The sequence below is a fragment of the Corvus moneduloides genome, chromosome 13, assembly GCF_009650955.1.
Source record: "Corvus moneduloides isolate bCorMon1 chromosome 13, bCorMon1.pri, whole genome shotgun sequence".
Taxonomy (NCBI): Eukaryota; Metazoa; Chordata; class Aves; order Passeriformes; family Corvidae; genus Corvus; species Corvus moneduloides.
Window position 1 is genome coordinate 4,621,030 of NC_045488.1, and position 18,398 is coordinate 4,639,427.

Below are 18,398 nucleotides of genomic sequence, written 5' to 3' on the forward strand. Positions count from 1 at the left end.
CAAGATTATAGTTTTGAACAAATGTGGGAGCTCTCTACTCATAATAGTTTCTTGCTTCTTGCAAAGTGCTTTCTTAGAGCAATCTTGATTCACACCATTTAGTCCCAAGACACAACAGGTAAATGGCATACAAAATGAATTTTTTACTCCAGTTATCTTAAAAATAGAGCACTGGAGTTAACTTTAATGAAGTATTTTGCATTAAGATGCTGTGTAGCAAATAAACCTGGAATACAGAAGACTGGAAACTTTTGCTGGCCACTGAGAACCATCTTTATGACCACAGCATCAATAATTCACAAAAACTCAGTCAGTTACATTCTAGTATGTACTCTTTACTGCAAGCAGTGTACAAAACCTATACAGTCATTCTCTGAAGTACATTTAAATAAACAGAGAGCAGAAAAAATTCAGCTACTTTCACAGAGAAGCTCAGTCTATAGTATCTTCTGAAGGAATCCATTATCTTCACCCTCACTGTCTATCTCATCTCATCTCTCTCCTGCTGGGGTATTTTTACTTCAACTGCACACATATCCTATGTTCTAATACAGCAGAGGGAAGACAGATGAGTATACTCCTCACAACACTTGATGTGACATTAAAATTTCAACCATGTTTTTACTGTTGCAAAAAGCCTGCACTTTCACACTGGGCATCCTACACTCAAAACCTGAAAAATAATGTAAACTACTTCCTAAAATTGTGCTCCTAATAAGGGCTGTTATCAAAACCAAGAAACACTTGATGATATCCATGCACTTCAGTTAAAACAAGTATGTGTCAACTAACACAGAAACTGATTCCCTAGGAGACATTAAGCAAACCTGAGTACAAGTACTAATACTGATTATTCATTCCCACAAGTTTTGTGCCTTCATAGCTGTTTCTTCGATTTCAGCTACTTCCAAACTGAAGAGCCTTGCATTACTCCTGAGGCTGAAATTTCACAGTGAGCCAATGCATTTTGGCTCACCTCCCAAGCCCATCACATAACCCTCCTCACCAGCCTTGGCTCAGCACTGGGGAACTGAGGGTTTACAAGCCTGGAGGAAACAATCTTGTGGCTCTTCCACAGTTCTCAAAGCATTTTTGTTCAGAAGCACTGTATTATTCTTTTTCCAGCATTTCCATCTGTTCATTGAAGCCCCTCTGGCACCTCTCTCAAGCACTGCTCTTGCCAGGACTCTTCACATCAAACTCCAACTTCCTGATGTATTTCCCTTACCCCTACACACCTGAAGCACCACCAGGTGAGGCCACCCTGCTGTGGCACTAATTGCCATGAGCTGCACCTATGCAAGGCCTAAGCCTCTGACTCATGAGCTGGGATTATTTATGGGAGGAGCACAGTGGCTTTTGACCAGAGCTGCTGCCTGTTCCACCCATCTCTGACATTTCTCCCCTTCCACCCGCTACAGCCCAGCTGCTCATAAAGCAGGGAACAACTGCTCCAGTGCACAAACCAGGACAGTCAAGACAGAAAGAAATGCCCTTTTCTTTCAGTGTACCACACAGTGTATTAGCTGAAAATAGTTATCACTGTATAAACATAGGATGAAACAAGACCAATCTAATGGATCAAACTGCAAAGCTCACGCAAAAACGTCACACCAGAAGGTTTGCACAGCTGGTTAGTCACACACACTGTAATTCATAAAAAAGGTATTCCTGACCTAAGGATCTGAAACAAGAAGCATATACGTAAATTCTGCTGAAGGCAGTTAGTTGCCTGGATGCTGTAGCAGCATTAAATGGTTTGCTCATGCTGGAATTAATACGTTGGAGACTAATATTTGGAAGATTAGGTGAAAAAATTCAAAGCAGAGCACTCAGAAACTGGTATCTATAGATCTTGGGCCTTGAACTGCTCAGGTAATGAATCCGACCACTGTTTGAATGCAACTAACTAACTATTTTCTTTTGTGTGGGGGGTTTCTGTTTCGCAGTTTGTTTGTTGTTTGGGTTTCTTTCCATTCTTGCCTTCTGTTTGCATTCTCTTTCATCTGTTTATTGTAATCTTGTTTATGTTTCAATCTCTAAGTAAAAGCTATTTCATCTACAGGTTTTACTAAGAACTTCACATTTTCAAATATTAGCAGCATTAAATGAATTGGTTTTGCTATGATTATTTGATACAGCTGGCAAGCCATTAAATGTGAAATACGTAACACCGATACAGCATTTTCCTTACATCACTTACAGACAACTGTAGCTGTATCTAAAACACAAGATGGTAGAAAAAAAGATTCAAGTGTTATCTCCATAATGCTAACAGAGGAGAACAAAGAAAAAATTCAACTGTCTACACAAACAGCAGGTGCTTGTAGCCAAAATCCTATTACAGCCGACATTTTCACACTGTTCTTCAAAGACCCCTGCAAATCTGAATGCTGTCTCTCCCACAGAGCACCAGAGCTGGAGTCCAAGAGGATTACATGGGAGCTGGAATGGATAAGGCCTTGCAAGAATGCAAGCAGACAAACTGGATGCAGCATTTCTTCCATCCAGAAGCATTAGTGCAGCTCAGGCAGTGATTTGAGTCTCCAACAGAAAAGAGAAGAGGGAGCAGAAAGGCAGGATTGAGAACAAGAATGGCAGAGAGGTCCTGATACAGAAGTGGTCCATGACAGTGAACTGGTCCAGTGTTCCTAAAAAGGACCAACAGCAGATGAATGCATCTGTCCCCAGAACATGAGTCTTTCAGCAGCCAGCACTGCGTGAAGATGACTCAGCTGGCAGTAGGATTTCTCTCTCCTTTATAGACTTACATTAATATGCTCAAGCACTGTAGAAGTAAGTTATTAAGTAAGAATGAGCTTCTCTCAAAGAAATGCCATACCTCATAAACACTGGAGAGCTCTATAGAGAAGCCCAGTGAAGAAGTCTCATGGCCTGTGCTATCCAGGAGGCCGTACATCCCACTCAGATAGTCCTCTTCAATTCCCTGGAAACATTTCATGTCTCTTTGAGCTACTCTACCCATTTCCACAGACTTGAAGAAAGGCAGTATTTTCTTTTGATTTAAGAATCAAAACAATAGGCGCTTCCTCTGCAATTACATGTCTCATGAATTATAAATAGGAAGAAATCCTACTTGGCTAAGTGACACTGTAACCTCTATTTTTCCCTACCCCATGGTAAGTGGAGAAAACACGTACCAATTTTTTATTTGCTCAAAACACTGAGCTTTGTCACAGTGTGAATCTGCATACATTTAAACATCTGCTTTCAAAAAGTGCCAAATTCACAGCCTTACAGAGAAACACAGCTCTCTGATGAGTCTCTCCTGTCTCTCTCAATTATCCATTTTCAAGCAGATTCATTAAATATTCTAGCAAATACCAAGAATGGTAAATGGCAAATGTAAGATGACAGTCATTTCATGAAAGTGATTTATTACCTGAAAAGATTCATCCAGCATCTTTTCAGAGAGAAGAAAATCTCAGTGTTCTGTCTTTTTCTGTGCATTTTTATATTGGCACTCTTGACTTTTAAATCAGACTCTTCTATTCCTTTCTTCCCAAGCATCCTCATCTTGCACATGTTCCTTTAATGAACTTTTAGCACAATCAATGTTCAACCCCCAGTAACAGTCAATATAAACCTAAGATGATTAAAAAATATATAGCAATCACCAGGATTAACAGTACCAGATGTTTTAGAACAGCAGACCACAGATAACTAGTTCAGAGCTTAAAAATCAAATTTCCTAGCCACAGCCTTTATCACCACAAACCCAGGGGCTAAATCCCTCTTCCCTCCTCCCAGTAAATACTACTTAGAATTGTGTACAATAAAATTTAGTACAGAGTCAAAGTTTCTGCTGTGTACTTCTGTTTTGTTGAAGTGCTCATAAAACCTGTCTTGTGCTCACTAAGGACCTGAAAAGATAGCACCAAAAAAAGTAATTTATTACAGAAACATACATCTGCATTTAATGATATGTAGAAACATTGCACATCAGTAAACTTAACCTGTCTTAAAGCAACAAATGCTATTCTAAAAAATGGGAAGGGTACTTCTGTACATTTAGAAAAGTACTAACTTTCCTAAACTCAGATGAGAAAATTCATTCCTGGAACCAGGTCATATATACTTGTTCAGCTTATCCAGCTGTCTTATCTGGGATCATCCGAGTCTATGGAGTAAAAGACATTTTGCCCAGATTGTGTAAATCAAGAGGTTTTAACAATGATCAAAGAGCACACTTGCAGACTTTGTTTTCTGCCAACACACCTAGTTAACAGGGCCAATTGCTTTTGTAGTTTTTTCGGTGAAAGATTTCTTGCTAGTCAGCTTTTTTCTCTCAAAAAAAGGATGCTTACCAAGCAATCACCAGCTATGCCACAAGAAGCAGAAGTACCTCGCAGTGGATCAAGGACAACTGTTAATGCAATCACTTAAGGTCATTATTTCAGCTGATGCTAAAGGTAGAAACTGATCTGCAGCTGCATCTTAGAAATTTAAAAAAAATAAAAATGAGAAGAAAAGCAGCTTCCTGATGTTATTCACCCCCCTCTTTGTCTCTGATGCAGTCCTTGTAAAGCATGCAGGCTCCCTACTTGACTGCAGTATCACCACAGAACAACTGGTTGTGCAGGAAGAAATGTTAGCAATTCCAGTCCATGCCACACTGGCACTTAACTGCCTCCCAATAAACCAGCACAGCATAAGGAAGTCTTGTACTGCTGGCGTTCCTGTTTTTGAAATAACAGATAACAGCACAGAAGTGTATTAATGTCATGTAGGTTTTCTGCAGTTCACCATTCCACAACATGGCCACTTTCACTTATAAGCTTCTACTCTTTCCTCCCCCAACACACATTTTTCCTATTTATGCACAGTTGTATTTTACAAATGGATATAGTGTTTCCCTTTGTGCTAATACCATAGAGCTTCCAAGAGAGAGGCAAAATAGAAATACTGAATGAGAATTTAAAAAAATATTTAAGGAGAAGTCTGGTCAGTTCTGCAGGGAACAACATGAAAGAACATAGTTCACTTGGCCCAGAAAAACTGGGAATAGTGGAAGGATGAAAAACAGAGTAACAGACAACAAACGATGCCTGCTAAATCCTCCTCTCCCCCTCAAAATTTCAGTAATTAAATGAGCTAAGTTTAAGCTAACACTGCCAGCTTTATTTCAAATTAACACGCAAATTAATGTACTAAAAAATTGAAAATTGCCATGAAAGTCAACCGAAGAGAATAATAAACTTTAGTGCAATTTCTCCTGCTGCTGAAATGCAACAAATTCAGAACTACATCCAGGTAAGAAATATCTAAGATCCTTAGGTTTTGTGTTCTTTATTATGAATATTTAAGAGGATTTTTGGATGGAAAGAGTAATTTCCTGAAATAATGGGAAGGTGCCAGATTCTATTTGTGTCAATAGTATCTGTTCAGTGCTCTACACAAAATGATCTACAGATCTAAGATGAGCTTTGACAGAAGGACATCCAGTTTGGAAGGTGGGATATTTGGCACCAGATTCCTTAATCTCAGGATAGAAAAGAACTCAACAAATCAAGGAGACTTTACAACCCACTCGCTCTCTATAAAACTCTATGAACATTTAGGATTTATGACACTATTATCTTTCAAGATCTATCAAAAATTCAGATCCAAATTACATTCAAGTACGTTCCGTCATCTTCATTTTTTATTAATGCAAATACAAATCAGAACAATTTCTTTTCTAAAAGCCAACTTTGTGCCTGTATTCCTTTACAGATAGTCATTTCTGCATCATCATACTGATTTTTAGTACAAATTTCAAAGAGAAAATAAAGAACTAATTGTACTGGACTTATGCACAGCAGGCTTTAGAAGGGAACATCACATTACAGGAATAATTAGCAAGAGTTCAGGGGAGAGGGCAAAGGGTTTTGCTATCAGAGAAACAGAAGGCTGGAAGCTGGCAAAGATACAGCAAGCCAAAACCTTTTAGGCACACTGGACAGGCTTAAGGTTGAAACCCCACTTAATATCTTAAACTACTGTACTGACTCCTGAAAGGGAGCTGCTTCTTGCATCAGAAAGTGCTGCCTGCAACACATGGTAACTCCCAGTGTATTTATTAACCAGTGTGAGCAAAGGTTACACGTTCATACACCCCTATGCATAAAAATAGCAAAACTGCAGCTGAAACATTACCCCGCCTCTTCCCACAACTCTGGTACTTTTACAGTTTGTTAAACTTGATGAGATGCTCATATCCAGACTGAACCAGTAACTTTTTCTGTACCTTAACACACATTAAAGCTCATGCTTTACCAGAAAAAGACAAGCTTTTTGCAGTAGGGTACTACAACAAAAAATACTACAAACAAAATGTGTGATACAACTTAAATATGCAAGTTGAGGTACACGTGAGTCTTAGGGGAAGGAAGAAACTGACTGACTCTTGAGTAGCTGCCTCAAGGTAAGAATTGTCCAGGGAACACCTCCAAAGTAAATATTATACAAAATTAGCTACTTCTTTCAAAAATAACCCAAAATGACACTTAAACATATGAACGCCTTTGTGAGAAATGAAGTTCTAAACAACAAATAGCATGCTGGAGAAGACTTTTGTAAATTTGCCCTGGAGAACATGCTCCAAAACCAAGACCATTTTCTTGAAAGATCCCACTTTCCCTAGGCTGTCCTACAGCCAAAATCCCACTTAAATAAATTCATTAGATGCTGGGGAAGACTGTACAGAACTGGGACAATGATTAAGTTCTGCACAAATTGGTCCAATGCTCATAGCAGCAAATTAACTTCTCAAACTTTCCTTTAAAGTATAGATGGTTCCATACACCACTTCGGTTGCAAAGTGCTCAACAGAAGTTCACTTTGTATTACTACTTATTACTTCATATTATTATTGTCATCTTTTTTATTTTGCATATTATTAAGGCTTGCAATTTATTGTATAGTGTAATAGTTAAGACGAAGTGTCTTGTTTAATTTATTTTAAAGAACTATTAAGATTCATGGGATAATGCTAAAATAATCTGAACCTTATCTCAGTTTATCTGCACACTGGAAAAATACACAGCTGGTTTTGCTTCTTTGCTGATGCTGAACACCATTTTTCCAGTTCTGTAAGGACATTCATAGCAAAGCTAACTAAAAGTTAGGAGGAACACTTAGGAAGATTCTATAATCTGAACAAAACCCATTATAAACAACCTTATTAAAGGGGAAACATTTCACGTCATACTATTTAAAGGGTGCTTTCCTGAGAAATATTTTGAAGTTGTTCTCAGAACTTTCAGACTTGTTGGCTCACATTATCCATTACTCCACAGTTGCTCTGCTGCACACAGAAAGAAATGGCCATACCATAGCACTAAGTTAAAATTAACTGGTCTAACATACTGGGATCTTAAGAAATGTGGCAGTGTTCTGTAAAAAAAAAAAAAATCATAAAAAAGAGTATCTTAAAGCTTCTAGCTGGCACTGCATGCCTTGAGGAGGGTTACTTGCCAGACACTGAGCTATGCAGTTCATTTAGCAGCATGCCTTGGCTGATAAATAAGGCTGCCATGAGTCAAAGTTCTTAAAGTAACATTTCTACATGTAAGCAGGATTTTTTAAAAAGGCACTGATCTTCCTAAAAGCATAGCCCAAACTGTCTAATCCAACAATCAATTCCAAATCAGCAGCTGAAAACAGAATTTTCATCTTGAAAGGTACACCTAGAAAGAACTTTAAGAGACTGTACCAATAAATAATGCTACTGTCAGGAAAGCATATGTGAAGTTTTTCTAAAAGATTTGCAATACAAAATAAAAACCAGAGGCAATACTTTGAGATTACCTCTCATTTAAATTTTTTCCCTCTAGACTTTGAGGCAAGCGTACTAACTGAAAACCTCATCTTCCACATCAACATCATTCTTCATTTGCTAACCCACATGGAATTCCCCTTTTTGAAAGTTGAGAGGCTACAGATTTATTTCATGATTATAGGGATTTTCCCAAAGACATGCATGTGCTTATCAGGAGACATGAAACCAAGGGTGGGAAGGCAGGTGGGCATTGAGCCAGATCCTGCTGTTTAGCCCTATTTTGTGCCTTTGTATTATTTGGTCTCATAGTCAGCAAATCCAACCACAATGTTTCATTTTAACAGGAGAACCTTTGTTCTGTAAAGCTAACACAGTGGTTAAAAAATATAATGATATGGATACAGATAATGCCAGTATAACTCTGTCATTACACAACTGACCCATGCTTGCACCTTTCTGTGATTGTTTGCAGGCAGCAGAGCTTAATGTGCAAACAACAGTAACCCATTTTTCTCAAATTAGCCCTTGGAATAAAGAATGCAAAGATGTTCCTCTGTCCTTAAGCTGACACTGTGCACTATTCATCCATCCCATTCTACATTCTTAGCCTTCTGTTAAAAGCATCTTTATTCCCCTGTGTTCATACGGCATTTCCGGGGTTTACAATCCCACATTTCCCACTGCTCCCAAAACCTGACACACTGAAAAAAACCCATTGCCAACAAACACTCAGTTTTAGTCAGGAATGAAATTGAGCTTCATCATCAGATGTCAGGCTGAGCACGCAAGACCAGTGTAAGTCATTCATCTAAAAACTGGAAAGCAGGGCAGTCAAGATGAAGCAGTAGCAAATGGGTCACTGCAACTGCTTGTTCAGTTCACCAGTGCTCGTCGGCAGCAATCTCAATTATCCACCACCAACTGACACAGGAGATACAGGAGGTTTGCCTATCAGTTGGTTTGAGTTTGTATTTTAAGCCACACAAACCCAAGCTTTAAGAGTCAGACAAAAAACCTATTCTTAAACACTTCATTTCAGACACCTAAGAGCCACCAGCATTTAAAAATTATAAAAAGATTTCTTTCGTAGATTCAAGGACGCACAAGGAACTCCTCATCTTGTACACAGGTAAGCAGCTTCAATTCCTTGAATTTAAGTTCAGTGGCAACTGAAGCTATCTCCTAATCTACAGGAAAAGATTTCTGATCTTCTTAGGGGCTACTTGGCAAAAGCGAGCCTGAATGTGCACACGCATGTTAGGCACAACACATCTGCCCCTTATTTTATGACTCATTTCAACTGCTTCCAACGCAGCCTTGCAATTGATTTACATTTGTGAAGGAGGGCAGAATGGATTCTTAGTTATTCATTAAATTTATTATCAGCTTGGGGAAAAAAACAAACCCCTATGTTATTTGCTCATTTTCTTTACTACTGCTGCATAATTTTGAGACTATTGACCTTAAAGCCAACAGAGAATACAACTGTGGAACTTAAAAGTGCGTTTGGGGCAGGGATGGAAAGTTAGTATCATCACATTGGCCTCTCCACCAGGCACATCATATTAAAAGGAAATAGGAAATTCAGACCTTTGTTCCAGCAGTCAGGCTCCAAACAACCAATACATGGCACTGCCCTTGTACGAGTCTATCTCCACATGAGGAAACATCACAGGAACAAAAAACCCCAGAAAACTAAAAAGAACCTGTTTTCTTCATCCAGTATTGAAACAGAAATATCCAATCACTAAGCCAGCTTTTCCCACAAAGCCAGCTGCTGGCAGATAACCACTTGCACACCTTGAAATGGTTTCCACCTACCCATTCCCACAGCTATCTAAGAGCTACCAACAACGTGCACAGGTCAAACAGCCATGGCAGACAACCATCAGCTCAGCCTCAAAAGGTGACACTTCTCTATCCAGAGAAGGAGAAAAAGCTTGCCTTTCTCATGCACTTCATGTAATTTAGTGCTAAAAAGCAGTTACTTCAGCATGGAGGATTTAACAACATGTTTCTCTAGAAATCTTTTATGTTCAATGCTCTGATGATGTTGAGAACCAAGTCCTACAACCTTTGTACATCAGGGTAAACCAACATCTCCAGTTCAGGCAGTTGAATTTCAGGACTATCTACACTCAGGAGAGCAAGTACTGTTGGCCAAAGGCTCTTTGGCAGCTTATTTTTCTTCCCAAATAACACCAGTTGCAAAACATTCTTGACAGTGAAAATTTTCCTTTTTTTTTTTTTTTCCTTTTTAACAAGCTTTGATCTTGCAGTCCTGACAGAAACAGGGAAATATTTAACAAAACTACTTTTACTTCAGTGACTAAAAGACGTAATACAACACCAAAGCTCAGTAAACACTTAGAATAACTTTGAACATCAGAGCACCTGTTTTGCACAGTTGTTGGTATTTGTCCCAGGGACGCTCATAATCTGAATTAATCTCTGCTCATTGCATAGACAACAACAGAAGAGGATTGTGTATGCTTCTATTTTTGCTCAAAGTTATATGTAGCCTTTCTCAAAGCATTGACCATGGCAGGTAGAATAAGTTAAGTTTTAGAGGGCAGTACCTTTAAACAATCCTTTGGAGACACTGTAACAACATTATTGAAAAGCTGGTATGACTGAAAACATCTACCAGGTGATGCTCCATGAAGAAAGGAAACCCTATTACTCCAGGACTATTAATTGTGACTCTGCCAAGCACTGCCTTTGGTCATGTCAGGAGTTTAGGTGGTAACTTCCAATAAAAACCTTTAAGTATCTAATCTAAAGAATTTGGCACAGAAATACAGTGTTGGTGAAAGAAGATTCTGTTGCAAAGAAAATTGATGTAGAAATTGACTATTTTGATTAGGCAAGGTAAAAAACCCTGAAGCTGTTATTCACCTGGAAAGCTGTAACCACCTCATCACATCAGAATGGAGACAAACTAAACTGACACACTCTCAGAAGATTAGTTATCACTCTGGTCTAATCCAATTAGGGCTGTTTCCTGATTTTATTCAATGTAAGACTTCTCCACCAGCCCCCTACAAAGGAAACAGCAATAATCTCCTGATAATCAGCACCACAAGTAATAAAAACAAATTAAGCTGTATTTTGTTAAATGCAACAAGAACACATCTTCTAAGCTATTTATCAATTACATTTTCTTCATCTCCTTTACGGATGCAGAAGATGGACTAACAGCTCCTTGATACTTTTCTACAGAAGCAGACGGAGTGGGGCAGCAGTGCCTTCTTTCTTTCGACTGGGATTTTAAAACATTTCACCAACCTTCTCCAAATTTTTTTGGGAACATACAAATTGATTTTAATATAAATAGCATGTGATCGACAAAGCAGCCATGGTTTTGTGCTTGAGCACTGAACCCAAGCCCTGCATGTGCATCCTGTTTTTAAGTACTGTACATTGTCTTAATGTAAAAGTGTTAGAAAGTTCAACCTTCCCATGTGGAATTCAGGAAAGGGGGGGAAGAGGAGGACAATCAAGTCATTTTGCACAGATGTTGCATTAAGACAATCAGATATTAGGATAAGAGACACATCTGAACAAAAAGCAGCAACTTAAAACCACATGGACAATGAGAAAAGACAGTCTGATAAACCATCTCTTCAATCTGGTTCTGAACTTGAAACAAACAGAACAAAACCAGACCAACCTGACTAAAATAAAACACAATAAATATGATCTGTAGCAATAAGATAGAAAATTCTTTTTGATAAACATCGAGATGCCAGATGGAAATTCGTTAATCAAGTGGAAATAAATATATGTAAAAGCCCAAATTAATTACTGATCAATACTTGATATTAGAACAAGAACAACCTCTATTGCTACAATTACAACCTCTGAAGAAAAATCTATAAAAATTCATTTTATGGGAATAAAATTATACATCAACATCTTTACTGGGCTGAAAGACAGTATTGAAAATCGGTAATTAGTAAAATTATCCCTTAAGAGTATACTTTATTCATGAGGAGAAATACTAAATTCCTTTAAATTAAGGGAAATAAGTTTCCTTTACAAAGACTAAGAGAATGGAGAATAGTTGAGACTGATCTTACAAAGACAGGCTGATAACTGAAACAGAACAAAGGAATTTGATGATTTTCTTTTCTCATCCACTGTTCTCAGATAGTTTTATAATCATTTGTTATGTAAGGTTTGATTCCTAAATGTGTATGTGATAGCAAGATCCTTGTTTCACGACCTTGAAAAAATACAAAAATCTGCAGCCATGATGGCAACCCCTGCCAGCTCACCATCATTTCTAAAATTTGACAGCTTCCTCCAAGCACAGGTTAATTCCCACCTTCTTTTCAGAACACACCGACAAATTAATGACTGCTAAGTACCAGTGGTACTTCAGAGGCACGATTTAAAAGGAAAAAAGAAGGAATCTCAGACTTCCAACAATTTAATGATTCCTTTCTGCTGCCAGGTGGAATGTCTGGTGGATTCAGAAGAGCAACAGCTTCCCACGGAACTTAGCACAGATGACTAAATGCTTTTGATGGCACAGTGAACCTCTATTTTAAGACTTCACTTTTAACTTTGCATTACAGTTCACTACCATATGACTGGAGGCCAAACGCCAGGAATTTGCATTAAGAATGAAAGCATACACAATCTCCTGGAGCTACCAAGGAACTGCTGCAGCAGGAATGCTGTAACATGACATTTTACCTCAAGAGGCATACTTGTATGTCTACTGCAGAATATTTCACTTAATTGTGAGCCACTTGGATTGAGGACTAGGAAATGATCAGCCTTGTGAAGTTCACACTGCTATCTGGAGAATTCATCAGCAGAAAGACTAAGGTTTCAGCTCATACCTGTTACAAACACAACGGTCATCTGTTAATAGAATTGATTAACTTTCTACTGAAATTACATTTTGCAGTGAGCAACTTCTTTACTGAACACCTAAAATACCGCAATCATAGAACCACAAAATCGTTAACTTTGGAAAAGACTTCAAAAGAGCATCGAGTCCAGCCATTAAGCCAGCACGACCGTGTTCACCACTAAACCATACCCCCAAGTGCCACACTCACATGGCCCTTTGAACTATTCCAAGGGTGGTGATGCCACCACTTCCCTGGGCATCCAATTCCAATGGTTTTTGGCTCCTAAAAACCTAACCAATGATAACTGCTCAAGTATACTCTCAAGGTACACCAAAAGGTTGGATTAATAAACATGGCAAAGTAAGAGTTGGGAAATTTTAACCCCTCAATTTAAGGTGGAAAGGAGAGCCTAGATCTTGTATAAACCACAGGAAAGGACACTAATGGAAACCTATAAACCTGTCCAGACACACTTCTATTGAAGAAGCCCGATCATCTCAGAGCAAGTTGGGCATGTGTTGGCATCACCTACTGGGTCAGGTTTCTTAAAAGACTTAAGTGAAGGAACCCCTTGTTTCTGGACCTACGTAGAACTTAACCACGTACTAAATGCCTGTCAGCAGAAGAAGCACCTCCAGGCAGATGTGAAAGTGCTTTTTCAGAGCTTGAGAAGGTTTAAATAAAACAATATCATCAACTAAGTATCAAGTGAAACAGAGAGAAAACACAGAAAACTGAAGGACAAACATTAACTAGACTTGGCTTAGACTTACCACTTTTTCTCCCTTGAATCTTATTTACATCACCCTTAAGTGTCATAGTGGCACTTAATAATTTATTACGCATACAGCATATCAAAATTACTTCTTTACATAAGACCACATTATTTGAATTCAAGGACACAAATATTTTTTAAAGTCCTGGAAAACGAGCCCAGAATCTAGTCTTGTCACCAGACAGAACACACGCTATGAAAGGATGACTTCTCCCTACACCTTTCTCCCCCTGCTCTTCGCTTGACTTAGGCAGAGCAATGTCAAAAGGCATTTGGACTCCACGACTAACCAATCCCTGGATTCTTGCAAAGCCAATTATCTAAATTAGTAACAACTCCTGTCACTATTTCTGAAGCTGGCATGTATCCCCAAGATAGACATTAAATACGCATTTCACGCAAGCCCAGTTCATCTACACAACGCCAGAGCCAAGAACTGAAAATGTTCACCACTTTTTTCTTCTCGGCTTACTACAATTTAAGCTTTTTAAAGCTCTCTCTTTCAGGACATGTTGTGCGAGGTCATACTTTAAGAACCACTTATGCAACAGCAAAAGGAGCTCATGGTTTCTGTGGACAATAGTGAGAGGCCCAGGGACGGCCATCAGTTGTAGCAAGGAGCCAGAGCCAGCAGCTCTGCTCAGGATTTTCTAGAGGCCAAGGGCTCACTGCTTCCATTCACCACGCTGCTTCTTGCCAAGCCTTCTCACTTGCTCCATGCCTTTGGATGCCACATACTTTGGCATCTCCTGGCAGAGTCCCCAGCTCTACTTCCAGATGTCAACGCTTTTTCGTTCCAGTCCGCTACCATATCCATTGGGTAACAGTTGTTTGGAGGCCCAAAGAGAAAGGCGCCTATGTTGCACGAGCTTGCATGAAACCCCAAACGTGTCACACAACACCAGCAGTTTCCTGGTAGGCCCCAGCCAAGGCTACTGCCAAATTCAGTCAGAGCTTTGGCTTACCTGGGTTACCTCTAAGTGTAGACAGCGGCGGGCAGGTCTCAAACAACCAGTTTTTTGCAGTCTGCAAGCTCAAACTGTAACCAGTGCAACATATCCTACTCAAGATGGAGATTTTCAATGGTGAAGCAATGGCTAACATAAATTACATCTGAATAATCCTCTAAATCTAGAGAAAGCCAAAGGATGAAGGTTTGCCCATCATTTTAGCAAATGAAGCCATCCAGTAAATCACACTGTAGCTGTTCACGGAACATCTGGTGAGGCCACCAAAGTAACTGAAACCGTCTACAAACCATTCCCTTCCTCTCAGCAAGGTTAACCGTGCAGACTTACTAGGATTAAAGGGAGATACAGAAATACTTAGTTCCCAATATCCATTTACCTTGTCCTGAGGGCCTGCCAGGCTGCATCAATGTCTGCATACAGGTTTTTCTCAGAGGGCTTGCCGGTGCTCACCCCATAGCCGGAGTAGTCATAGGAGAAAACGTTGCAGTTGATGCGGGAGCCAAGGCCAATGTAGAAGCTGCACATCTGGCCCAGGTCCACAGCATTACCGTGCGAGAAGAGCAGCGTGTACCGGCCAGTGGGGGCACAGCGAACGAACATGCAGCCCAGCCTGTTATCTCGGGCCGTGCGGGAGAAGAACACTTCCACGGCATCCAGTTCCCGCTGGGAATACTGCCAGTCGGCCCGCTCGCTCAGGTGCAGGCTGCAGGTGCCCGATCCCGTGGGGGTGCCCGCCCCGGCCGCCGCCCCGGGCTCCTGCTGCTGCTCGGGCTGCAGCACGGTGTAGGTGGGCTCCGGGGGCAGGAAGGCCAGCTTGGCAGCGATGCGGCTGGGGCAGGGCGGGCAGCAGAACAGCCAGCACAGCTCGCCCAGAGAGAAACCGTTCATTCTGGGGCCTTGTTCTGGCATCAGAGACGCCGGAGAAAAGCTAAACCTCTCCTGGAAAGAAGTCACACGGAACCGACCCAGAGCCCTCCTCCGACGCGACCTGCCGCCTTCCTGCGAGTCCACCGGCTGCCCTCCCAGAACGCAAACAATGGCAACCTTGGAGGAACTACAGCTCAGCAACAGCAGTGCAGCTCTTCAAAGCCTGGAAACTGCTTATACAAACCAAAAACACAACCCCACGAAATACAGACGGGCTACAGCCAGCCCTCAACCCCCCCCTCCCCACAACTAACGCTACAGCAAATTCAACTCTCTAAAACACGACCCTAAACCCCCCTCACAGCACGTGAGCCACACGTACACATTTACAAAATGAATTCCCCGATCCCACGGCTCAGTGCGGCGCTCCAGCACCGGAGCCGGCCCCCCGCAGGGAACATGCAGGATCCAGGGGAGCACCTTCCCGCACACACCGCACCACGCGCGGCTCCACCCGCTCCGCCCCGGCCCCCGGGACGCCCCGCAAGGCAGCGAGGGGCCCCCGCAGCGCCACCACCCCCCGGCCCGGCCCCGGCAGCGTCCCCGGGAGGAGGAGGATGAGAAGGAAGAGGAGCACGAGGAGCAGGATGAGGAGGGTCCAAGGGGAAGGCAAGGTCGAAGCTCAGCCGCGCGCGGCCGCGGGCAGGGCCATGCCGGCTGCGGCGCGCAGGCAGGAGCGGGCAGCGGCCATGTCCCGGCTCCCCCTCCGCGCCGCCGCAGCGCTTCCGGGTTACGGGCGCGGAGCGGCGCCGCCGCAGGTGCTGGGGCGGGTGCGGGGCTGTGCCGGGCCGTGCCCGCAGCGCCGCCACCTGGGCGGGGCGCCGGGAGGTGCGGGAGGTGCGGGAGCGGGTCCCGCAGCGCCGGGCAGTACGCGGGAGCCGCAGCCGGGCCCTTTAAGGGACCCCCCCCCCCCAACCCCTCGGCCGGCCGCCCACCCTCGCGCGTGCGCGGCGGGGCCGGGGGCGAGGGGCGGGCGCGCGCAGGGGCCATTTCGCGGCCTCGGAGGGGTCTGTGAGGGGATCTGCGCTCGGGTCACCCTGAGCGCTCACACCTGAGGCAGTGCCAGCCCTCAGAACGGGCCGCGGCGGGCCGGGTGAGGGGCTCCCCGTGGCCCTGAGCACCGCTCCTCGAGCCGCCCGCGTTGTGCAGCAATGCCAATGGAGATGCTCCTCCGCAGTGCCCGGCGCTCCGCTCCCCGGCTGCCGAGCGAGCTGCGCGTCCCAGGCTCAGAAGCTCTTCAGCATCTGGGGATTTGGGTGAAACTCGCCGGCAGTTTCAAGAGATACCACGGAAAACTTAAAATGGTGCAATTGCAGAAGCTTAAATTCTTTAGAAAATCAGGGTGGTGATCCGTATCCCAAACAATTCATTGAATAAATTAGCAAATTGCTTAGAGCATATGGCAGACCCATGGATCAGTGGTACTGCATCTCGAACGCATGCTTCGACCCTGAGAGCAGAACGCAAAGATTGTGGGCAACTGATGACACGCATATGTGTTACATTCTGCTGGTAACACAGGGTATAACTATGCCCCTTAATGAACCACCACTGCTTGCTTGCTGAAAAAAAGGTCACACAGCCCAAGTGAAAATACAAGGAAAATGACGCCTCTGCAAATGCACTTACCCTGCAATTCTTGCACTTCCAACCAGTGTCCTGGTTTGAGACACTGTGAGCATGTTCACCCCTTCATGTTGCTGTCCTACTGTTTGGGCATTACTATACATGTTACCTATGAGAACAAAGTTTCAAAAACTCAAGAACTGGGGTCATTTCATAAGTTACAAACCTGAGATGTCCTTCCCTTTCATGTTCATTGGGTAACACTTGCCAACTCTAAGAAAAAACCTGTGTACAGAAAGCTGGACATGTGTGATATGGTTTGTCTTTGGGGCATCCAAAATGAGCTCAGCCACCATCCACAGCAGTCTTTAGTTCTGCTAACAATGGGAATTTTAGAAATGCTAAAATCAGCCAGCAATAATTGTGTCTATGCTAACTGTTAAGGGAGAAAATGAAAGGGAGAAATGTATTATCGCCATCCAGCTTGAACTTGTGGCCTCTGGCATGGACAGACTGTTCCTCTAGAGGACAAAGAATACCCAGTTAATTATGTGTGTCCCAGGCATGTCCCACTGGGAGAGTGACAGGGTGAGAGATCAGACAGGGTATTGAAACGTGTCCCACCTACTTGATTGATGCTGGGCTCCTTTGGGTGGCAGAGACAGCCAACACAGCCGTGGATGGGTCGTGAAATGATGAAAGGGACTCCTACTCCACAGACTGTGATAGGAAAATCTGGATAAAGGCAACACAGACTACATAAATGAGGGACCCTGTGAAATTCCTTGGGGATGACAAACGCCCTCAAGCACCACCTCAGCTGTTACAAGAGACACTATTGATAATCTGTGGGAAGGCTGATACAACCCTGAGAAAACCCTGAATACACCCTGAGAAGTGATTTGGCTGAGGAGAGCTGTGAAGAGCCTGTCTAGTGCTGCCGCTACGCGTCCCCCTCACTGCACACACACTGAAACCAAGATAAGAGCTGGAATCTGGGCATTAGCACCAGCTGAAACTAACGTTTCTCAGAACCCTTTCAAAGGCTGTATGACTCGCCCAGAGCCAGACAGCAGAAGTTGTTATATCCTAAGTAGATTGCTACTCAAAGAATAGACAGGTAAAAGGACAGTATTTCCCATGCACCACCCTGGCCCTTCCTTAGGTCATGTTTGCAGTAGTGAAATTAAAGAATGGCAAGTGTCCTCTTTGAATCAAAGGGGAAGTGTGATGAATTTGCTCCTTGGGCGAATGGGGCTGTGCAAACCTCATTACCTATGAAATTTTTACTACCTGCCTTTAAGTAATTTTTGGTGGACTTAGAAAGATGCCTCAGGTGAGCAGGGAAGATATTCAAATACCTACCAAAAAGGCAAATACAATAAACAGAACACACTGTAGTTGGTTATGTCTTGATTATTTCCATGTTCTGTAGCCTCACCATGAAGGGCACTTCACACCGCACTTCCTTTTCCTGAACACTGGATAGACAAAAGAACAGGCCAGAA

At 42.5% G+C, this 18,398-nt stretch overlaps 1 protein-coding gene across 1 annotated transcript in view; it reads right to left on the reverse strand.

Moving 5' to 3' along the window:
• Positions 1-16,050, reverse strand: part of ABHD17C (abhydrolase domain containing 17C, depalmitoylase) — a 28,563-nt gene extending 12,513 nt beyond the window's left edge. The window contains exon 1 of the mRNA XM_032122834.1: positions 14,774-16,050. Coding sequence (XP_031978725.1) covers positions 14,774-15,306 — 533 coding nt within the window. The 5' untranslated portion in view covers positions 15,307-16,050. The remainder of the gene's footprint in view (positions 1-14,773) is intronic.
• Between the last annotated feature and the right edge of the window lie 2,348 nt (positions 16,051-18,398).